The following is a 24,724-nucleotide window of genomic DNA, read 5'->3' as shown; positions in this document are numbered from 1 at the left end:
TTGGTGAGGAATGCTATAGAGCCCCAATGACTTGCTAAGGGGACCTTACCCCACCTGATCCAAATCATTTGCTTGCAGTTACTAATGACATAGGTGGCGCTGTGGGTTAAACCGCAGAGCCTAGGGCTTGCCGATCAGAAGGTCGGCAGTTCGAATCCCCGCAAGTGGGTGAGCTCCCATTTCTCTGTCCCAGCTCCTGCCAACCTAGCAGTTCGAAAGCACGTCAAAGTGCAATTAGATAAATAGGTACCCTCTGGTGGGAAGGTAAACGGCATTTCTGTGCACTGCTCTGGTTTCGCCAGAAGCAGCTTAGTCATGCTGGCCACATACCCGGAAAAACTGTTTGCGGACAAACACCGGCTCCCTTGGCCTATAGAGAGAGATGAGCGCCGCAACCCCAGAGTTGTCCACGACTGGACCTAATGGTCAGGGGTCCCTTTACCTTTACCTTTTACTAATGAATTAAATTGAGTTCAATTGATGTATTAATTGATTAGATCTGCATGAATTTGGATTTGACTAGAAACAATGAATGAATGAAAAATGGGCCATATATGGGTGGCTTTACGTCCACTTTGCAAATCACAATCTCTCAGAAGACAGCCCTGTATTTGAAGGGCTCTTCTCTTTGAAGCACTGACCAAGGGAAAGCAGGAGTGGTCCTGAAGTTGCCTATCCAGAGTGAACACCTGAACAGAAAAATGAGTAGGCACACTAGTCACCTGATCGGTCTTTCCCACCACGGTGAGATGTATTGTGCTTCTTCTTATAGTGATTTTTCTAAAATTCCATCAGTGCATTCAAATCAGCACATCCAAATTTTATGCAGACCTGTATCCTCTTTTTCTTAGTGAATGATTTCCTCTTTTTTGATGATACATAAACAGTCAAATCATTGAATGTGTTTTTCTCTTACTGAGCATCAGCAATCTCCTGCTCATTCTGCCTGAGCAAGTTTCCCACAATTGTTCTTTTGTCTCCTTCAGAGCCCAGCTCCTCCAAGGAATGTGTACCTGTGAGCTATTTTGATGCTGAGCCGTACCTAGAGGCTGAGTTTAACTCTGACAATACCAAGAGCTGTCTGGATTCCACTGTACACCCTGGAAGAGAAGCCCACATCATGTGGCTCCAGCAGAGTCCTCCAGACTCTGGGTAATTTGGTTGCATGGATCTAACTTCTGACTTGCGAGTAAATTATGCAAATAATAATGTTCACATTTCTCCAGTTTTGTCCTGCAATATTCTTGTGTGGCTTATGACATTTTTGGCAATGATCAGGCTGCAAAAATGGGTAAGAAAGAAGGCTTGAGTTGATAGTACAGGTCCACAATGTATAGCCATTTAAGAGACTTACCACGATAAACATTTGGTGCTTCCTGGCTCTCCCCAAAAAGAAAGAAACTGTAAAGAGGAAAGATTGGTGTTAATATATATTGGCAAGGAGGCACAGACTTGAAAAATTGGAGGGAACAGATAAGCCGATAGATATGGGGAATATTATATTCAACTCAGTAGAAAAAATAAGGACACGCCCACCTTAATAGAAGTACATAAGTCTTGATAATGATCAAAAGGTTGGCCAGCCCAAGCCTGAGGTTCCCTAACTTTGCAACATTAGGAAGTAGATAAATTAACCTTAACAATTATAAAGGGAAGGAAACTTAGCCTTTTAGATCAGAATTCATAGTGATACATAGGAAGATCTGCCTCAATAGATACTGTAAGGTTGATAACCTTAATGAAAAAGAAAGAAAGAGCAATCAGCCTTATAGGTGGGCCTTAATCAATTCTGACAGATCAGCTTAATAGCGAGGTAGCATTAGTAAAGGTAGGGAAGAAGAAAAGTCTATTCATATTCTAATCCATGGTCAACTGGGACACTAATGGACAATTTCTGGAGTCTACCAGTTGTGGAAATTTTTGTAAAGAGGCCTTGACTAAGCCATATCATGGTCCTGTCTTAACCAAAAGGTGCATATTCAGGATCACTGAACACAGATTAGCTATGCCTGTCGAACCATTAGAGATCATGAGTATTGCTTTGCCTTTGTAAATTTAAAACACACCAGTGGACCATGAGAAGTCTTGTTGAAAACAACAACAGAGCAGACTACACAAGACCAAAGCCAGCCTGCCTCTGATGTTAATGTCTTACACGATGCAGGTGACAAACACAGGTTGACTAGCAAGGCGGGTGTCATGTTGGCGATTAGCATGCTATTCCAGTCTGGTCTACCAAAGTGGGATCTGCTAGGTGTTGCATGGGCTGTTAAAAAGAAATACCTTGCTCAACAATGAGCCCTTATCATTTATCCTTGGGTTTGTTCTCCAGCACACAGGCTGTGGATCTGAACATCAAAGTGACATGCAGTAATGAAAAACCAGCTAAGGAGCTGACCACGCTACTCGTGCTTAAAAGCCATGAGAGGATGTTTTGGAACATTGAGCAGATGCCTGAATATGTGAAATTCATGGTAAGAGTGGGAGAGAAATGCCCTCTGGCTGCTGAAATTATGGGCTTAGAACTTCATGATTACTATTATTCAAAAAACAAAGCTAGATGTGTTGATCCAGAAGGGCAGACAAAAAGGGCATGAAAGGTGGCATTCAGCTTCTGGGCCTGAGATTTTCCACCTCTGCCTTACATATAAGAAGACAATTCTGCTTCTCACAGTGGCCAATGAGAGGGCTATGGGGAGTCCACAAGTAGGGCATGAAGGCCTCTGCTATTGAAGCTCCCTGCAGGAACTTGTATTCAGAGGCAGACAGAGTGGTGCAAGGGTGAAACATCTGCCAGTCACACCAAACTCTGATTAGGGCTGGCCCAGCACTTTTCAGCCCCTGAGGCAAACCCTGAAATGGCATCTCTGCTCCCCACCAGGGAAGAATGGGGTCAAGGAAGACCAATATCAGGAACAAGGGTGGGTGGAAGGAAGGAAGAAAGGAAGGTCAACACTGAGAGAAGCTGCTGCCTGAGGTGGTCGCCTCATGGACAGACAGGCCTTGCTGTGGTTGTAGCCCATGCTAGTCCTACTAAGAGTAGATCCATTAAAAATAATGGGCATTGGTAAAAAAGTAAAGGGACCCCTGACCATTGGGTCCAGTCGTGGCCGACTCTGGGGTTGCGGCGCTCATCTCGCTTTATTGGCCAAGGGAGCCGGCGTACAGCTTCTGGGTCATGTGGCCAGCATGACTAAGCTGCTTCTGGCGAATCAGAGCAGTGCACGGAAACGCCGTTTACCTTCCCGTCGGAGCAGCACCTATTTATCTACTTGCACTTTGACGTGCTTTCAAACTGCTAGGTCGGCAGAAGCAGGGACCAAGCAACGGGAGCTCACCCTGTTGCAGGGATTCGAACCGCCGACCTTCTGATCTGCAAGCCCTAGGCTCTGTGGTTTGGACCACAGCGCCAGCCACATTGGTAGTCATGTGCTAAAGAAACAAAATTCTTAGACACTGTTTTTCAGGAGAGGAACAACATAATAGGTAAAACCGTTACAATTCCCCAGCTATCATCACAGAATACATTCACAGAGGAAAATGAAGACATACTCTTCTTTAATCTTAAGAGGGCCTACATTAGTGGTAGTGAGGCTTCTGATGGCATGTTAGTGGAACAGCCAAAGGGATTCCCCAAGTTGCTCTCAAATTAAAGACTCACTCGAAAGCTTGCATATTAAGTTGAAAGAAACACACTTTCACTGTGAACTGGTACAACTTTATTGTAAGAACCACAAGCCAAGCAACAACGGGAAAGTACAGGAAGCGTACATAATGATTTGGGCTATATCACTGGAAAAGGAGTATTTTGTCACAACTTGGTATTGCAATATCCCCATCTGTTAAACTTACCTTGAAGATTTTTTTTTAAATGAGATTTACAATATGTCATGAAGTCTGATAACACCGTGCAGTTCTGTATGTGACTACACATTTGATTTTGATTATGTTAAGTTTTCAAAATTTTGCTAAAGAATAAATAACCAGAAGAAGAAAAGGGGCATTGCTAACTTAGCTCTGTTCCTTTCAGTAAGTTTACTCTGAGTTGAACACAGTTGGAGATAATACTTCTGTTGGGCAACCGTGTGTACTACCATGAATGGAAACATACGCTGAAGAGGGTCCTTGCTAAACCTTCATTTCTTTTTCTTCTGTAGGTGTCAGGAAAATACTCCATTAAGAAAATAACCAAGGAACCAATTAACGGTACTGTCCTCCCAGACAGCAAAGAAGGCTTGATCAAAGAAGCCCGTGACAAGGACTTCGCCTTCATCGCTTCTTACACAGAAATTCCAGCTGCCAAAAGCATCACCCTTGAGCTGGTCAGGGATTGTGGTGGTGAGTTTGCGCAGTTTCAAGTTGGCTACATCAGACCTAAGGATGTTGGTGGCACTGGGCTGGAACAGAGCCAGTGCAGTAAAAACCTTGCAGGATCATTTTCTGAGGGTTCCAGGTCCTACTACAGGATACTATTCATCTCTAGAATTAATAGAGAGCATGAGACTCTTAATCTCAGGGTTGTGGGTTCAAGCCCCACAATGGACAAAAAATACCTGTGTTGCAGGGGGTTGGACTGGATGACTCTCATGGTCCCCTTCCAACTCTACAATTCTATGATTCTATGATTCACAAGCCTTCCCTCAAAAATCCTCACGCCTTAGGAAAATAAAGATAAAGGTAAAAGTACCACTGACCATTAGGTCCAGTCTCAGACGATTCTGGGGTTACAGCGCTCATCTCACTTTATTGGCCAAGGGAGCCGGCATTTGTCCGCAGACAGTTCTTCCAGGTCATGTGGCCAGCATGACTAAGCCGCTTCTGGTGAAACCAGAGCAGTGCATGGAAACGTTGTTTACCTTCCCACTGGAGTGGTACCTATTTTTCTACTTGCACTTTTTGGCATCTTTTGAACTGCTAGGTTGGCAGAAACAGGGACCGAGCAACGGGAGCTCACCCCATCATGGGGATTCGAACCACCAACCTTCTGATTGGCAAGCCCAAGGCTCAGTGGTTTAGACCACAGCGCCACCCGCGTCCCTTAGGAACATAGGAAGCTGCTTTACACAGAGTGGTCCACCTCTGTCAATGTTTACACTCACTGTCAGTGGCAGTTCTAGGTTTGGGACAGGGTTTCCCCGCAGCCCTGTTTGAATATTGAACCTGGGACCTCTGCATGCTCTCACTGAACTATGGCCTCCCCCTCCTTTCCTTAAAGCTCAAAGTAGCAACACAATCAGCATCCTGTGAAACAAAAGCCTTATCCAGGCATTCACTACCTCATGTGATTAGAATCGCAGGAGTTAGACCAGGGGTGTCAATGTGGTGTGTTCCAGATATTGCTGGACTACAACTCCCATCAGCCCAAGTCACTATGGCCAATGGTCTGGGATGATGGGAGTTGCAGTCCAAGCACACACGGAGGGCAACAGGGTGGCTGTCCTTGAGTTAGACATGCTCAACATTTTCCCTTGGTCACATTTAAAAAAGCCACCCCTCACATAGAACTATAGATTGATTGATTACAATTATATGCTGGCCTTCATCCAAAGACACAGGGTGGTTTACAGGATAAAAATACAAAATGAAAACACAAAATATGTATCATAATAAGAACAAAAATCAAACAAATCAATACCTCCCCCCCCCAGTTTGTTTAATTAGCCAGTGGCCTGAGAGAAGAGGAATGTTTTTGCCTGGTTCCTAAAGATATGTAGAGAAGGTGTCAGGCGAGCCCCCCTGGGGAGAGCATCCCAAAAATATGGAGCCACTGCAGAGAAGGCCCTGTTCTCATGTTGCCACCCTCTGGATCTCTTGTGGAGTAGACACACAAAGAACGGCCTCAGATAATTGCTGCAGAGTCTGGGTTGGTTCATATGGAGAGAGGTGGTTAGAGATGTATTGCGGTTCTAAGCTGTTTAGGGCTTTGTACGTCAAAACCAACACTTTGAATTAGGACCCAGAAACAGAGGAATCCAATCCACATTTTTTGGAGGAAAGGTGTGATGGATGGATATATATATATATATATATATATATATATATATATATATATATATCCACCTAGTTCAGGTGTGGGGACCCTTTAGATTGTGGCTAATGGAAGAGCACTTTCAATATCCATAGCACTCTGTGGCATTCTGGGTTTTAAATTATTGATGCAGTGTTTTGCAAGTTTAAATATTCTATAACTTGCTTTGAGGTGTTTTGTAAAAAGTGACGACCAAATATAATAAATAACTGTCACTTAATTTAGAATGGGCATATCTTTAAGTTAACATCTTACATTAAAAACCTGACAGTACCAAACTGTCGAAGGCTTTTCACCAAAGCCAGACTAAACGTCTTTCCTTCTGCAGTGTTGGATGGCAGGTTGAGAGGAGTTCCCTACCAGGACAGACTTTGCTCGTGTGCTCAAGACATCGATTCCATAAAACATATTTTGTTGCTCTGTGCAAAATATGAGCAAGCCAGGGCTGAACTGATATTACCCTTGCTGGTACCTTTCCCGGGAAAATCAGAGGCTCACTATATCTGGTTCCTATTGGAAGACCGGACAAATGCTAGAATGTTAGCAGTGGCAGTTTTTATCGGTGGTTGCAAGAACCAATGATCCCTATCTTTAAGTCTGAACAAAATGCTTGTTTAACCTGGAGGTAGGCTGTATGAATTGTGTATTGCTTTGTAATGATTTGTTGGGTCTCCGGACCGTAATAAAGATTGTTGTTGTTAATTTAGAAGGAAAGAAAACTGAGGTGACGACAGCACCACACAGCAAGATTTCAGAACCGTCCGAGGTGGTTCAAGGGCTGATACAACTTTGCCGTCCATTGAAGTGCACAGAGAATGCCATTGAGGTAGCATTTCCCAAGTCGCTCTTGGAGGTGAGGAGATTTTCTGCTCATGTTGTGCCCTTCCAAAACTTATAAGCAATTTCCCTTAATATAATGCATTTTTGTAGATTGTTTTCACTGATATATGCATTTTTATGGGCACTTTCCTCTAATATATACATATTCGTACACCCTGGTTGGTTGGAGAACTACATCATAAAATTTGGAGAAGTGTGAATTTTGAAGGATAGCTGTGTTTCGGCTCACATGTTAGTATAAGAATTAGGTTAGAATTAGGTTGTTTCTTACATAATGCTTGCAGAAACAGCTATATTAATAAAAACTGTGTGGAAATTTTATTAGGAAAAAATTGAGTCTGAGTTTTCATGTAGATTTACTGCAGATTGCTGCATAAATAAGGAGAACTTAATTTAATTTTAATTTTTCAAAGAAGTAAGATCCTATGGACCATTACCCTAAATTAACCAGAATAATTTTTTTTTCATATATCCTGGCCTCCTGGTTGAGAGGGGTGATTTCAAGTATTATTCATTCCAATCAAATGGGATTTATTCCTAAAAGGCGTATTTCCAACCCTGTATACTGACATTTTAATATTATTTTGCAGCTATGAAAGCAGGGTGCCCACTTGTAATATTCTTCCTAGATACTTATAAGGATTTTGACTGCATTGAGTGAGGATGCATTCTGAAAGCCTTAGACATCTATAAACTGGGTATCACATTTATTTTGGCTATTTCTAAATTATACACAAAAAAGTATGCGTTAGTCCAAACAAATTCATTTTCAGCAGTATCTATGGAAATCTGTGCTCTGACTTCAAATGTTACTTTGTTTTTACTTTTTATTTTCCCCACCTCTCATGCATCATTTATGGTTTTGTTTTTGCGATCTTATTAAAATTGAATATATCATATGAGATTTAGTATTGCCTCCCCGGGGTCACTGCTGTACTTTCATGTTTGTTTAGTTTGTATTTATGTTTATGTCTAATAAAAGCATAAGAAAAAGAGATAGAATTCAATTTAAGACTTGGAAAAATGAGAAACAAGGAGAAAACGAAACTGACAAATTTGTGTATGAGGGAGGTACGTAGGTGCACTTAGCCAAAATAACATTTGCTGGTTTTTTTTAACCCCACAGATGTCAAAACTTGACATCACTGAGATGACTTTGGAGGACCCTGCCTGCAGAGCAACTGACAACATGACTCATTTTGTCCTAAAAAGCATCATAGAAGATTGCTCTACCAACTTAGAAGGGGGCATTCATGCAAAAAATCAGGTCAGCACAGAAGCTTGCAGGATTCTCTAATGGTCTTTGGGTACCATCTTCCTGTTCAGTTTGCTTGCCACATTTTTTGATCCTGCCCTTCCTCCAAATATTTCATGGGACACTGCCCAGCACACATACACTTTTATCCAGCAACTACCCTTTGAGTTAGATTAAGCTGAAAGACAATGACCAGCCCAAGGTCACACAGTGAGGGATTCCCCCAGCAAGGTGTATGGTTGGTTTTCAGACACATGCTTGTGTGAGCATGTGGATTTGCACCACTGCTACATTTTAAAATTCTATTTATTTAACTTAATCATGCATTTGTCTAAAGTAGCCTTTCTCAGCGTTGGGTCTCCAGTTGTTGTTGGAATACAATTCCCATCAGCCCTGAACATTGGGCAATACTGGCTGGGGCTGATGGAAGTTGTTATCCAACAGCATCTTGGGACCCAAGGTTAGGAAAGGCTGATGTAAAGTCTCTCGATTATATGGAGACTAATAATATATATAAAGGGGGAAATTGAACCGGGGTCTCCCTAGACCAGCACTCTAACCAAGGGGTAGTCAGTGTGTTGATGTTGGATTACAGCCATGCCAGCTGGAGCTGATGAGTTGGAGTCTGACAATGCTGCCTGCTGTAAGGCACTCACTCCATTTTTCTCTTCCTCCCCTATTTCAGCAAATGGCAGTAGCAAGGAGTTGGGATAAGTACCGTATTTTTTGCTCTATAAGACTCACTTTTTCCCTCCTAAAAAGTAAGGGGAAATGTGTGTGCGTCTTATGGAGTTAATGCAGGCTATGCAGCTATCCCAAAGGCCAGAAGAGCAAGAGGGATCGCTGCTTTCGCTGCGCAGTGATCCCTCTTGTTCTGGCTTCTGAGATTCAGAATATTTTTTTTCTTGTTTCCCTCCTCCAAAAACTAGGTGCGTCTTATGGTCTGGTCTGCCTTATAGAGCAAAAAATACGGTACCTATGAACTTTGCATGCCCATCCCCTACAAAGAGCTCCCAACCTTCCCCAGTTTCATGGCCCACAAAATGTTGAAGGGCTATAACTTGGACAGCTGCTGCTATTCAGTGTGGATAATACTGAGCTAGATGGGCCAACAGCTGTCCAAGTTATACAAAGCAGATGTTCTACCACTGCGTTACAGCATCCTGTGTTCCTGTGTCACCAACTGAACTTCATTGCTGAGTAATGAACTCAAGCAAGGTCTCTGCAGTCAGTCTGCAGCACCCCTCCCTCCTTGCCATGAGCTCTAAAGCAAAGCTACCCAACAACATCTGCATCCACGGACTAAGAGTTTACTTAAAATTTCTTTTTCATTGTCCCATCAGCTGGTCCTGACCCTGGCTTCGCACCCAGATAAAATTATGGTAAGAAATACATTCCTGCTGAAAACCATCATCTTTTGTATTGTGCTGTTATTGTTTTCTATTTCAGTAAGGCTGCAACTTTTAGTCAATTAATTGGTTAGATTAAGTCAAAACCTTTTGATTGATTAACAGCAGGTTCCCAATTAACCAGGCAGTGGAACTGTTCTTACAAAAATGATAATTGTTTTTTAAATTCTAAGCTTGCAATTTATTCATGGCCGTCTTAGTTGTAAACAGTTGTTTTGTACTGCCGTTTTCCCAGTCTAGAAGAATACTCCAAAGACAGCCTTTGAAATATTTCCTTTCCTTGTGAGTCTGTTTCTCTGTGAGGAAAAAGCATATGGTGTTTTTGAAATCTCTTGGTTATTTACAAATAGACATGTTTCTTATCTCTATGGCTCCAATATTTTGCGGGTCCTGGAAGCTCATGGGCCATTTTGAGGAGCATAAAATGTTTACTTAAAAATTTATACACCACCATACGGGGAACACCCCCCACAAGTCAACACCAGATTTAGAACAGTGTGGGCCCTATATATTTATATTTATTTATACAGTGGTACTTACTCAAAGTCAGGCCCCGGTTAGATGGGTGGTTGAATTGCCAGCACTATAATGCAATGCACTTGAGAGCATGTGCAGAACAGAAGGCGAGAGGGAGGAGGGCATGAAAATAAGCCATGGGGGGCAAATTTTGTCCTTGCTTAGGGCACCATATTACCAAAGTCTATTCCCATCAAAGTTGCTTGCAATTGCCAATAAAAACCCTCCCATTGTCAGTAAAATGTCAAAATACATAACCCAGTGCACTTAAACAATAGAATTGCAGGCAAACATTCACAATTTAAATTTACAACGTATGATATTCTGCATACTTAGAAAGCCCTGAAGTATGTTGAAAGCACAACCTTGTTTTGGGGTGGCCTCATTTTGCTTCCATATCCAAGTTTGATATTAGAGAAAATGGATGTGTTAATATGGGACCTGCCTGTTGCCCCTTTATCTTCTCTCATAGGTGCCATTTCAATGTGATCTCCCAGAGAAGCTCTTTCTCCATCTTTATCAGACACCTGACTTCAGCTCACCATCCACCACGGTGGTAGAAGTTAACAAAGTCACCTACGTCCAGGTATTGCTGATCCTGTACATTGGGATGGGGGATAAATTTAATATTTAAAGGCAACCCTGAACACTTTCGGGCTTTCTTCTGAGTAGACATGGATAGGATTGATCTCTCCAAGTATTATTGAAGGTGGCCACGATGACTATGTGATTGAGATAACTGTGACATTAAATTACAGCTTCTGCATATTCTTCCTCCCTTGGCCTCAGAATTCCAGTAAAGTCCATTTTATAAAGTTTCAAAAAGCTGTAAAAAAAACTTGCAGTCAAAAGCTGAGCTGCTTTATAGGGTCATCAAAAACCCTTGTGGGGGAGGGGGAATTACATAGTCCTGAGCTATATGGCCCAACTCCTGCAATGAAGGTATGGGAACGAAGAATAAAGCAGCTGAGTCATGTAAATCCCAGTTCCAGATTCTCAATTCAAGGGCCAGGTTTGAACACATTCTGCCTTTTCTCCACCTCGCTTCTCAATAGGTGTTGTTCCAAACAGCTGATGGGAACTCTCCACTTCGACTCCAGGACTGTTACCTGCAAATCCCTGACCAAGCAGCCCCACAGATGCTGATCCGCAGTGGCATGCCAAAAAGTTATTCTGTGGAGATTTTGAATTCCCCCAACACAAAGACCAATCGCTTTAGTTTCATCTACAAGGCTGAAGAACAACAACGTTCAACTTTGTCGGCCACACTCTTTTGCCAAGCAGATCGGGAGAACCAGGTGAATATTTTTATTATTTATTTATTCATTTATTAAATTTTATTTGCAACATAACATAAACCCCCCCACTCCCCCGATACAGAAATCCGCCCTCATTAAATGTGAACATAACATACAATAAGCATAGCATACAACAATACAAACAACCAAATAAAAGACTTCCTTTATCATGTATCTGGCCTCCTCATTTACTTCTTATAAGCTGTTTGCTTTATGAATAATTATTAAGATTTTTCTAATTATAACTTAAATATCCACAAAGATCAGAAAATATTCCTCTATGCCACAGGAGCGGCAAGGATCCTAATTGCTAAAAACTGGGAAAAAGAAATTGTGCCAACGAAAAGGGAAAGGCAAGACAAACTGTTAGAGTATATTGAACTGGCTAGATTAACAGAGGCAATTAGAGATAACCCTTTGGCCTACTCGTGAAATGTTCTCTAAGGAAAGCAGAACAGCTGTGTGTTAAATGAGCTAAATATTCGCCTCGTTTTAAAGCTCTCCCCCACTTCCATTCTTTTTCTCTTCTAGCATGGCTCCTATAATGCTTCCATGAAGGTGATGCTCAAGAATCCTGCCTCTCTGTCTCGCGGTGAGTTAATTGACACTTATATTTAATATAAAAGGAACTAGGCTATATAGATTCAGATCAGGACCATCAGGCTACAGTTGTGCATGTTATGAGTACAATGTTTACATTGTTTATGGTGCCTTGTGTTTTCTCCATGCTTCACACGCAGGATTCACAGCTCATTATAAAGTACCTGTTAACCATCTAACATAAGGATAGTCAACGTGGTGACCTTCAGAAATTTTGGACTGCAATTCTCATCATCCCTGACCATCAGCCACGCTGACTGGTGCTGATGGGAGCTGGAGTACCATCTGGAGGTTACCCCATTGGCTACCCCTGGTCTAACAGAACATTTGGGTCCATCAACAAGGATGTGGAACCTGTAGCCCATCAGATGTTGTTGGACTACAACTCCCATTGTCCTTGACCTTTGGCTGTGCTAGCTGGTGCTGACAGAAGGTGTAGTCAACAACACTGGGAGTGGGGCACAGATCCCCCATCCCTGCTGTTAAGGGATCTTGCATGTGATCATCACACCATTACTCAGTACTTGATTCATTGGTGGCAACTGCATGGAATGGAATACACAGTGCTTCTTTTTCGGGGGGATGCAGGGGTACACATACCCCTAAACATTTTGTGAATCTAACGGGAGAAGAAACTAACATTTTAATAGTTTCTTCTCTAGCGTGGTGAATCGTCAGTTCCGTTGTTACCCCAGTTGGCAGCCTCATTTCCTGTCACGGTTTCTCCTGAGTCTCAGATGGAATGAGAGTACCCCTAAACAATTTTATTTTTTAGGAAAAAAACAACACTGGGAATACATATCCCATAATGCCAACCTTTTAGTTGGTGGGAAACCTAACTCTGCACATTCTCAGAGGCACAGTCCCTAGGCCCATTTCCTGCCTCCTCCCAGCAACGAACACATTTTTTCCTATATAGAAATTACTCTATAAATGCTTTGAGGTGCTGCATGCTTGATTTTTTTCAGAAACCAAAGGGAACCATGTGGAGTTTGTTTCTCAACAAAACTATGCTGCGAAACATCCTGTAAGCAGAAAGAAAGCTCCTGCTCAGAGCAGACCCGCTGAAATGAATAACTTGGGCTCCTTAATTTCTATGGGTCTGCTCTGGGCAGGACTTGGCTGAATGCAACTCACATAGCCTGGATTTTTTCCTAGAGATTCCTGGCTTGCCATGTCAGTTTGAGCACAGAGTTGGCCAAAGTCCCTGCCATTTCCCTCTGAGAAGCTGGCCGCCTATCTTCCCTCATTCGTAGCATTTCCCTTCACTCCCTATGCCCCCCCCCCCCCGCACTTTAGGAGGCATTTCCTGTCACTCTGCCTCCCCTCGCACAATTATGGCTTGCTGCCACTGCTACAGCCGTGTGGTGCTTGTGTCTCCATGGTAGCAGCTGGGTAGGAGCCACAGATGGCGACTAGGCTGCACGCTCCGGAAGGTGTGTGCCATGACCTTTGTATAAGTGAAATTCTGGCAGCGGGGGGAGGGGGAGAGGGGGCGCAGAAAGAGGAAGCGAAGTTGGGATATGAGTTGGAACCAACGTAAACGGACATGATAAGGGAGAGGAATGCACACAGCTGATGGCACTGGGGAATCAGTTATTTGATGCATCCCAGTGACAGCACAAGACAAAGAATGTTATCTCCCCCTTTCCTGTCCTCAAGATACAGTTTGATGGCTCTTCCCTGCTCACAACATGCAAAATACACAGTTTTTGATCCAGAAGTCTGTGCAATTTCAGATAAAGAAGACACATGGTAGGCAGAGAAGGGTGAAAGAACTGGATGTAGCTATAAGGGTATGCAAGAGATAAGGAGTCTCTTTGCACAGAGTGAGGCCAGCCCACTGCCGTCTGATCCAAATTAGTGGGAGCTGCCTCCATTCTCATTGTCCAGACATTTCCCCCACATGAGACAAGGAGGGAAGAAGAAAGATTTCACAAGCAAGAGTAGCAACTAACACACCAAGAGCTCAACTGGATCAAGCCAGTGACTGACCAGGTGCTTCTGGGAAGCCTCCCTATGGAACCTGATCACAACAGCACTCTCGCTGCTTGCCATTTGGGGCATTCAGTTACACCCTGGGCTTGTCTAGTCTCCTTTAAAGCTGTCCACGTGGGTGGGTGTCACTACCTCTTGTGGGAACAAATTCAATTCCTTTTGTCTGCTGTGAATCTTCTGCAATTTGGCTTCATTGGATGTTACCCAGTTCTGGTGTTATAGAATGGGGTGGGTTCGTGGGAGGCTTCTTATGTACACCATGCATATTTTTATATACCTCTATCACATCCCACCTTACTCACCTTTCTTCTAAACTAACCACCCACCACCCACCACCAAAAATAATAATGTTACAACCTCACCACATAGGAGAGTTGTCTCCATCACTTTGATCATTTGGGCTGCCCTTTCTGGCCCAAAACTAGCTCTACAGTATCTATGCTGAGGTGCACATGATCCACACATAACAACCACCTGACATTCAGAAGACATCTGAAGGCAGCCCTGTTCAGGGAAGTTTTTAATATGTGACATTTTAGTGTACTTTGCATCTTTGTTGGAAGCCGCCCAGAGTGGCTGGGGAAACCCAGCCAGATGGGCAGGGTACAAATAACAAATTATTATTATTATTATTATTATTATTATTATTATTATTATTATTTCAAGTGTGTTTGCAGCACAGACTAATTGGTACTGCCCTAGGAACTTACAGTGGTGCCCCGCAAGACGAACGCCTCGCAAGACGGAAAACCCTCTAGACGAAAGGGTTTTCCGTTTTGGAGGCGCTTCGCAAACCCCTATGGGCTTGCTTCGCAAGACGAAAATGTCTTGCGAGTTCCTGCGGGGGTTTTTCCCTCCCCCCCCCTTTTCCTAAGCCCTAAGCCGCTTATCAGCTGATCCGCTGATAAGCCGCTTATCAGCTGATCCACTGATAAGCCACTTATCAGCTGATCCGCTAAAAGCCGCTAAACCACTAATAGCGCTAATCCGCTAAGCTGTCAGTGGGCTTGCTTCGCAAGACAAAAAAACCGTTATACGAAGAGCCTCACGGAACAGATTAATTTCGTCTTGCGAGGCACCACTGTAATTTATATGCCACGTTGTAGTAGGGAAGCCTAAGTCTACCTTGAGGTTGAGATGGAAATCTAGATTAAAACAGACTAGTATGTATCATGTAATATTTCAATAGCAAACTGCATCTTAAGGGCAGGAGAGTAAGGCTTTGCATCCAACATTAGGCATACTAAGAGAAGATTCATTGAAAAATTAAAGGGCATGACTAACTTTGGTCTAATGCCTTCAGTGAATCAGAGTGGAGTAAGCTTGGCTATAATCCATTATATGGACATGTCTAAGGCAGCATTCACACCACACATTTATAACACCATCATAACATTTTAAAAAGTCATAGGTAAAGGTAGAGAGACCCCTGACCATTAGGTCCAGTCGTGGCCGACTCTGGGGTTGCAGCGCTCATCTTGCTTTATTGGCCGAGGGAGCCAGCGTAAAGCTTCCGGGTCATGTGGCCAGCATGACTTAAGCCGCTTCTGGCGAACCAGAGCAGCGCATGGAAACACCGTTTACCTTCCCGCTGGAGCGGTACCTATTTATCTACTTGCACTTGACGTGCTTTCGAACTGCTAGGTTGGCAGGAGCTGGGACTGAGCAACAGGAGCTCACCCCGTCGCGGGGATTCGAACCGCTGACCTTCTGATCAGCAAGCCCTAGGCTCTGTGGTTTAGACCACAGCGCCACCCGTGCCCTATAGCTTCACCCAAATAATTCTGGGATGTGTAGTTTGTTAAGGAAGATGATATTTGTTAGGAGACTCCTATTCCCACCACAGAGTTAGAATTCTCTGGGAATTGTAGCTCTGGGAGCGGATCTTTAACAAACAACAGCTTCCAGAATTCTTTGAGGAAAGACGTAATTATTTAAATGCATAGTGTGAAAGTGGCATATCTTAGGTTCATTTTGATGGTCACTTTCAGACTGCAAGTGTTTTTTTGGGGGAGGGGGTTTCAACTGCATATAGAAATTTAGGTTTGTCCAATTAAAGTGGTTTAAAGTGATCTGTCACCCTGGCAGAACAAATGCACTTTAAAAAACAACAACAGCACATATATTCTCCAGTTAGAAAAGTGAAGGGAAAATGAATTAATAAGCGTAGGGTGAATGAATGATTAACAGGAAGATGTATATATACAATGCAAGCAAATCAAAATGAATGTTTAGTAAAAAACCATGTAGAGACTACCATCCTCATAAGTTTTATTCAAGCAAATCAGGATGAATGATCGATAAACAGGTCATCTCAAGGAACCAGGTAGATGCAACCCTATCAACTAGAATTTTTGCATTCCTTGACCAGAACAGCAGAAGGCAGGAAACAGGTTTAATTTCTACCAAGTTACCAAGCAGAATATTGTCTGTATGTTTTTACATATATCTCCCTAAGGGAAAAGGCTGCAGATTTCCAAAAAACAAAGAAAGAAAATATGCTAAACATTCAGGGAACATGTCTGAAACTGCCGGGCCCCCCTAGCCCTGGCAATGTATTTATGCTCTCCAAAGTAGCTGGACAGTTAAAACTTGTGCGTATTCAGTTTGAATGTAGATGCTCAAGTGTTTCTGTCACAAAACTCTCTCAGGACAGCCTCTCTCTCATCCTGCTTTTCCTGCCTTGCTGCCCCTGACACCACTGCAGCCTTGTGGAAGTAATTTCTGCCAGTGATTTCATGACAGGGTGAAGTATGTCTCTCCTTGCCTACTGTCCTTTGTCAGGCAGAATTGATTGAATTACTGGCCTCATCCAAAAATGGATGGATTCTGGTCATCCTGCTACCTTAAATCTTCTCCTTCCTGCCTCTGTTTTGCACGTCTCCCTCAGGACGGGAAAATAACAAAGCAAGGAAAAGCTTTTGACACGAACCCAGCCCCAGTGGGGACTCACCCGGCACATCACACACGTCTGCCATGCTTTCATTAGACCCTGAGTCTCTTGCTTTGTTTGTGTATGTGCTTTTTTACAACTTTATCTAGAAGCCTTGAGTGTCAGATTGGCTTTTGAGGCAGGAGAGGAGCCTTGGCCTGGCAGTGGAGGAGGCAGCGTTCACACATGAATTTTAAGCTATGGTTTGTTTGACTAGGCACCAATAGTTTCACAAATGAGCTTGCTTTGTTTTCCAGCTACTCTTGCTTCATGCATTTGTGCCTTGGAAAGCATCTGGGATGAAGTAGTCCAACCATGATTAAGCAAGGGTTTTGGTTTGGACATAACAGCAAGCCAAGGTTAGCATTGCCATATTTCAAAAAGTGAAAATCGGGGCACAACGTTGTTGAACTTTTTTGGCAAAATCACCAAAGAAATTCACCTTTTTCGAACTATTTCTAAGGGAAATCGCAAAAAAAAAACCACTGTCAGCATAGGTTTCCAAATGTCCAGATTTCCCCACACATTTTGCCGATTTCCACCCAGACACTGCTTCTGACTGCAGTATTCCGGGTATTCCAGACATATGGCAACCCTAGCCATGGTTCGTAAGCCACTGATAAATCCAACTAAAGTAGATGGAGATTGGGTAGGGAAGAGGAAGAGAACAGTCATTCTATTTATGCAGTGATATAATACCATGCATATAATACCATGGCTTCACATCATGGTTTGTTTCCAAAGAAACAAACTTTGGTTGGTCTGCTCTACTCGAATGGATTCAAATCAAACCACACTAAATAAACCATGGCTTAACGTTGGCTTAACCAGGTCATAATTTCTTCAGGACCTTGAACACCTACCAGACCTCTTTCCAAGGGGTCTGGCAAAGCAGTCTGAAAACAAATGATGACTAGCTCTTTAGATGAGATTTTTTAAGGCAAAATACATCTCCTTTGAAAATCATTTGTAAGAAGCAAGTCATCTAGTTACACACACACACACACACACACACACACACACACACACACAGCAAATAGAAATATATTGCTTTTACTGAAGTGTTATTTACAGAGATGGCCATTTCATGGCAAAGTAAACAGGGTATTGTTGTTGTTTAGTCGATTAGTTGTGTCCGACTCTACGTGACCCCATGGACCAGAGCATGCCAGGTACTCCTGTCTTCCATTACCTCCTGCAGTTTGTTCAAACTCATGCTGGTAGCTTCAAGAACACTGTCCAGCCATCTCGTCCTCTGTTGTCCCCTTCTCCTTGTGCCCTCCATCTTTCCCAGCATCAGGGTCTTTTCCAGGGAGTCTTCTCTTCTCATGAGGTGGCCAAAGTATTGGAGCCTCAGTGAGTGCTCAGGGCTGATTTCCTTCAGAATGGATAGGTTGGATCTTCTTGCAGTCCATGGGACTCTCAAGAGTCTCCTCCAGCACCAGAATTCAAAAGCATCCATTCTTCGGCGATTAGCCTTCTTTATGGTCCAGCTCTCACTTCCATACATCACTACTAGGGAAACCATAGCACAGGGTGGCCATATGCAAAAGAGGGCAAGGCTACTGCCTCTTGGCTAGTTGTTCAGAAGAGAGAATTTCACATTTTGCCTTGGCAAACTCAGTGGCTATTTGCCATGGTTGCAAATGTTCCATTTCCAAAGTCGGAGGCAGTGTTCCTTTGAATACCAAGTGCTGCGAAACACAAGAGGCATTTGGTTGGCCACTGTGGAAACACAATGCTGGATTAGGTGGGCCTTTGACCTGATCCAGCAGCCAAACTCTTCTTAGGTTCTTAACTTGCTAGAACTTTCTAATTGTCCTTCCCTGCAAATTTGTTTCACTGCTATGCCATTCTTTATGCAAATCTGCAATTCAGGTTGCTTCCAACATATTTAATGAACGTACATCCTGATTTGATTACATGAAGTTTGCAGGAAGTTAAAGGACAACGACAATTTGCTGAGCATACATTCTCATCTGTTTGCAGGGAAGTTATCAAGCCATTGTTTTCTCACATGTTTCTATTGCTTTCCTTGGGCAAAAAGTCCAGGACTAATTGCACAATCTGGATTTGTTGGTTTGTGATTCAGTCCCACTCACAAGATGGCAACAGCCTAGAAATAGTCTCACCTGTAACTTTTTAAAATGTTTTGCCACCTTGCATTTGGTTATGTCCTAGGGCCAAAGTTCTCAAATGTGAGCAAAATTGAACAATACATGATTATGGGTGAAATGACAATAAAAATCTACAATGAATCAGTGGAGGGCAGGGTGGAATTAGTCTAGATTAAGAAATGCAAAACACAACTGTGTGGGATAGTTGAATTACTAAAACATTTTTTCCCCTTAAAAATAATATTCTGGTCAATACTTAATGTTCTGTTGTTTCAAGCTCAGCAGATAATAATGGCTGGGAGGGAGAACATTTTTAATTAACACACAGTGGTGAGGAAGAACAAGGCTACCCTTAAGCCCACTCTGGCCCACTTGACTGTTTCGATCAGTGGAATTGGCACCACTACAAGTGCCACACAATATCCTTTCAGCATTTGTAAGAACTCAATTGTGTAGCGTGGTAGCACATATCCTACTGTCAGAGCTGCCTCTAGGTCCCAGCTCACAGAGGACCAACGCTAGGCTGTCGTTATGTACAAAAGTCTTTACTGAGGTTCAGTTTCCATTTCAAAGCCGCAGCGCGCAGCTCTACGTCTTAAAGCCTAGACCGGCAAAGTACCGTCTGAGTCTCCTCCCCTCTGACACCAGTTTAAGATCCTAGCCCTGCTCCACCTTTTCCGCTGCTCTCTCCTCCTCTGGGTCCTCCTGCCCGCTGGGGCATTGCCCTTTCTGGACTCTTCCGACGCTGAGTCGCTTAGCTCCTCCCCCTGCCTCCTGCGGGCTTTAGGACCCGGTTCCCAATCCTCATTCTCTGCTGTCCCGTGCTCCTGTACATTTGAACTTGCCTCTCGCGCCAACCCAGTGACCTTCCTCCTGACCGTTACACTACTTCTGTCACTGCCTCCCTCTTCCGGGATACTGGCCGGATCTGACCTCCCCTCCGTTGTCTGACTCTCCGATGGAGGTGTGGTCAGCCCTGCCTTATCTTCTCTCCCTGGTGGAGAATGCACTGGCCCCGATCCTTGGGACTCTTCCCCCCCACTCTGCTCTGGTGGGGAAGCTGGTCCTGATTTCCAACTACTGCTTTGGGAGTCCCTGCTGCCCCCTTGCTTCTGGGGCGTTCCCCTTGGGAACCCCCTACCCCTGGCCACTGGCGCCCCCTTCTGTGAATCTTCCGATTCGCTGGAGAGGCTCATGGAATCCCTCGGTCCACTGTCCTCTTCTCCTACGCTCCCCTCAGATTCTTCCCCTTCGCTCTCCATCTCCCCTCTTCCCTGTGCCTCTGCTCCTGAACCCCTGACACCTACGGAACTCCCTGCCTCTTGAGATCAAGCAGGAGCTTTCATTGTCCTCTTTTCGGCACCTGCTAAAAACATTTTTCTTTAGGCAAGGCTACCCAGATGCTTAGAAATGCTGGCATGAGTTTTAATCTGTTTTAGTATTTTAACTTCTTTTTATGTTTTAATGTATCGTAAACTTTTCCTGATTTCCTGGTTTTATCTTTTTCTGAACCGCTTTGGGGTTTTTTTGCGACCAAGTGGTGATATAAATTTCATGAAATAAATGAATAAATAAGGCTGCTGCATGCATGCAATGGCAAAGCCCTAATTGTTGCTTTCCTCCTGTGCAAATCAAGGCCTGGGGATCGGAACTGTGCTGGGAATAACTTTCGGTGCCTTTTTAATCGGAGTCATGCTCACCGCAACGCTGTGGTACATCTACTCTCACACTCGTAAGTACAGGTACCTCTAAGCCACTCCAGTCTTTCTGGTCCGTATTTGGGGTTTGATTGAGGCGGGAGGCTCCCTAAAGTGAAAAGCAAGCGGCCAAAAGCATAGAAAGACAATTTGTATGTACATGCATGATTTGAAATTAGGGGGTGAGAGCCATATGCTCAGTCAGGCCATAGATGCATCTAGATCAGTGTTGTCTGCACTGACAGGCAGCAGCTGTCTAGGGTTTTAGACAGGGGAGATTCCCATCCTTACCTGGAGATGCCAGGGGATTGAGTCTGGGATTTTCTGCCTGTAAAGCAGGTTCTCTGCCACTCAGCTACAGCTCTTCCCTTAATAAATTAAGGTTACAGTTCTCATTGTTGAGAATAAAGGTCTGGTTTAATTAAAAATATAGCTGCCTTATGCACAGTTAAATCATTGGTTTGATCTAGCTCAGGATTCGCTACACAGCAGCTGTCCTAGGTTTCTGACACGGGGCATTTCCAGCCCTCCTTGGAAATACCAGGGATTATACCTGGGCATAGCTGTCAACTTTTCCCTTTTCTTGCAAGGAATCCTATTCGGAATAAGGGAATTTCCCTTTAAAAAAGGGAAACGTTGACAGCTATGTACCTGGGGCCTTCTGTAATCGAAACATGCTCTACCAATGAGCCATGTCAAATAACAGCTGGCCTTTATTATCTTTGCTCTCTCACATTCCTTCGCTCTTTTCCCACCATTCCTCCAAGTACAGTAACATCTTGTTGGAACCCAGAACAATTTCTTAATCTCTGTAAAAGAGCCAAGAGAAATCATGAAATGTTTGTCTTCCTTTTCAATTAGCTGGGCCAAGATCTCCCTGCCTTCTTGGGAAAAGGAGGCCTTAGACAACAAGGGGGATTAATCTCTGCATTGTGAGGGTGATGGCTGGTCTAAATAAGGAAGTGCCACCATGTGTTTTCTGTTCCCTTGTCAACCCCTAGACAGGCCAGCTGTAGAGCATCCCTTTCACACCCCATCCCTCTTAACATGTTTCGCAACTTGGTGATTGAATTCCAGGTCCGATGGCCAAGATGCAACCAGTCTCAGCAAACCCCACAGCCTCAGAGAGCAGCAGCACCAACCACAGCATCGGCAGCACTCAGAGCACCCCCTGTTCCACCAGCAGCATGGCATAGCGGGCCCCCAAACGAAGGACTGGGCACAACTGACTCTCGACACCTCCTTGTGGGCAGTGTCAGAACAGCGGACAAGTTGAACTCCTCTGGGTCAGGCACAGGAAAAGCCTTTATGGAAAGAGCTGAAAACAAGCAAAGAGGTTTCATGGTTTCCCCCCTCCCTATCCCAAAGCTCCTAATACTCAGGGGTGACTATTTTCAGCCAGCACTTTAAACCAACTCCTTGGACAGCCATCAAGATCTCCAAGAGAAGCAGAGCAATCACACAAGTAAAGACATCTGGCCTGTACCTCCTGCGGCGCGAGAGTAGCCAGCTTCTGGCTGCAAAGGTTGCAAGCCTATCCCAGGAGAACCAGTGTCTACCCAGAACCATACAGTATGAGCAAGTTGATCAATAAACAGAATGTAGCATGCCTTTGGTTTTAGAAGCTGGTTGTTTGCTCAATACCTGTGATTAAGGGGCTGATAAATTTGGGCAAGGAAGCTGTTGGCCCATCGTCAACTTGGGGTCCAGTGGAGACACTTCTTAATAGCTTCCAAAAATAAAAGGAAAGGCAAGACAGGAACCAGTTTCTGAACAGGCTTCAGGGAGGGCTACCATTGTTGCTTAAGCTACCACCTCTGCCCATAATCTCAAATTGCATACAAGTGCAAAACTGGGACACATCCACAAGACTCAGTATAAGAACCTTCTGAGGGACAAGTAGAGCCAGTAAATTTGTCCCACCATCTTCTGATGAGGAAGTAGGTGGAGAGAAGAAGTTTGGACCAGAAGGGAGAGGGAGGTAGCACTGCCTTTTACCAAAACAAAGGGCAAGGAGTCCGGACCCTTTCTATTCCAAAATATAGATATAGATATAAATATCAATAATTATACATAGAATATGTTTTGTAATCATGTATACAAGGAAATAATTCTGTGTCTAATCACTTATGGATATGTTTTATGATATTAAGATGTGGGGCAATTTGTGAAAAGACTTCTGTAACATTTTGCTGAGTTGAGTGCTTGACCCAATACAGGTCAGAAATTGGAAGAAAAGCAGCCCAGTACATTTAGACTGACAGGCAGAACTGTCGTTGGGATGTGCAGAGTGGGGAGGACATCAAACAGGTTTAGCTTCACCAGCACAGGAAGAAGGCTGTGGGTAGGAGGAGCTTTGCACAAATTGAACTGCAGAGTTATGGATGAACAGTTGCTGCAAGGCTGCAGTCCTAGGAACATTGGAAGCTGCTGTATACCAGGTCAGACCAGGGACAATCTAGCTCAGTCTAAAATGACAGGCAGCAGCTCTCCAGGGGTTCAGGCAGGGATCTCCCCCAGTCCTACCTGGAGTTGCCGGGGTCTTTCTGCATGCAAAGCAGCTGCTCTGCCACTCAGCTGTGGGAATTTATCAGCCAGTGGAACCTGACCTCGATATCCCCCTCCCCAAATTCACATTTCCCCAAATGCAGTCCTCAAGCCCAGTAATTTGTAGAAAGAGGCACACATTAGGGTAGAAAGTCCACTAGAAAGCATATATATCACTAGGGAAAATAACCTACAGAAGTATATTCAGTTAGGGGGAAATGTTTTGCAAAAATGTGTATATTTGGAGAAATTCACACTAAAATGCTGATGGGGTTTTCGTGGCCTTTTTTATATAAAAAAAATGCAGACATGTTGAAATGTGGATAACTGAGCTTCAGAATGGGGTTAGGGGAGGGGGAGCACAGAGAGAAAACAGAACTGTCAGATTTGCCCTGCAGGCGTGTGCTCTGTTGTTAGCATGCCTCCTGGGCCACATACACCCAGGAGAGCTACTTAGAGCACAGAAGGAAAGCCCAAGAGACATTGGGAGACCTTCCGCAGGGTGGTCAGAGGAAGCCCCTTCCTCAGCAACCCAGGCAGCATCAGGGCCAGTTATTCCACCAATGAAGGGGTCTATCTGTGTTTTGGTCTGTAAATATTTCTGTGTAGAACAAACTTGTAAGCTCAGTGATTGTATAAATATATATTACATGTTGAATTTGAGTTGTCACAGATCATCTTTATCTGCGGAGCACCTGTGCCATTAATTTGCCTAAGCCTCAAATGGAAACATTTCTAAAGATGGATAACACCCTATAGATTTCCATGCTTTTTCACTTCACTTCGCTTTCAGTTCCTATCTGAGTTTCCCTCTCATTCAAATATCTTTTGTGTTTCCTAAAAAGCTGTCTAATATCATAGCATATATTATTGAGACTGCCCCTTTTGTGTCATGGCTAGGTCTATTACATAGCAAGTCAAAAGGTGTCAATAGTCTCAAGCCCTCACTCCTTCATTCCAGATACTTTGCAAAAGTGCATAGTTGGAACCAGTTGGAACCAGGACTATTTTATGCCTTTCATTTTTGGCACCATGGCTAGATCAACACAGCTATAAAAGACTCTCTGAAAATGCTCTGCAAAAAACAGTTGTAAAGTTCACAATTGAAAATATAATTGAGTTGCGATTTCAGCCCTACAACGCCATCTGGTGTCACAGTGTCATAACGGATTTATAATGCTGTATTTTGACTAATGTAGCTGAGTCCCAGGTCCTCTATTAAAATTGCTTTACCTTTTACAAACAGACCTCTAATTCTATAGAAAACATTTGTTTCAAGATCTACAAATTGGTTAGATTTGTGTGTTTAAATAGGGGCTGATCTAGCAGAGGCAGCAGTGGTGATGGAGCCAATACTGAGTTCCAAGTGCACCAACGCCACCAATGATACTTTTAAAAATGGGTTGCCTGCGTTTTCTTGTTCCATGTGAGACAGCTCGCCTCTAGGAAATTTCCATTAAAATTATCTTTTGGTGACATGGGACCAC

The 24,724-nt window shown here is 43.6% G+C and overlaps 1 protein-coding gene across 2 annotated transcripts in view; it reads left to right on the top strand.

Annotated features, from left to right (window-relative positions):
- The window catches only part of ENG (endoglin), a 54,666-nt gene extending 30,771 nt beyond the window's left edge, over positions 1-23,895 (top strand). Inside the window, exons 5-15 of one of the 2 annotated variants that reach the window (XM_079962076.1) lie at positions 987-1,152; positions 2,333-2,474; positions 4,158-4,338; positions 6,739-6,881; positions 7,995-8,135; positions 9,467-9,505; positions 10,521-10,634; positions 11,104-11,346; positions 11,878-11,938; positions 20,630-20,725; positions 21,768-23,895. In XM_079962076.1, coding sequence (XP_079818202.1) covers positions 987-1,152; positions 2,333-2,474; positions 4,158-4,338; positions 6,739-6,881; positions 7,995-8,135; positions 9,467-9,505; positions 10,521-10,634; positions 11,104-11,346; positions 11,878-11,938; positions 20,630-20,725; positions 21,768-21,886 — 1,445 coding nt within the window. In that variant the 3' untranslated portion in view covers positions 21,887-23,895. Of the gene's footprint in view, positions 1-986; positions 1,153-2,332; positions 2,475-4,157; positions 4,339-6,735; positions 6,882-7,994; positions 8,136-9,466; positions 9,506-10,520; positions 10,635-11,103; positions 11,347-11,877; positions 11,939-20,629; positions 20,726-21,767 lie in introns of both variants that reach the window. The other variant, XM_079962075.1, reaches the window with a different exon arrangement.
- Positions 23,896-24,724: the final 829 nt, after the last annotated feature.

Source organism: Podarcis cretensis, assembly GCF_951804945.1.
Source record: "Podarcis cretensis genome assembly, chromosome: Z".
In the NCBI taxonomy this organism is placed as follows: domain Eukaryota; kingdom Metazoa; phylum Chordata; class Lepidosauria; order Squamata; family Lacertidae; genus Podarcis; species Podarcis cretensis.
Note: the sequence above shows the minus strand (reverse complement) of the source record. Positions and strands in the feature narration are given on the sequence as shown.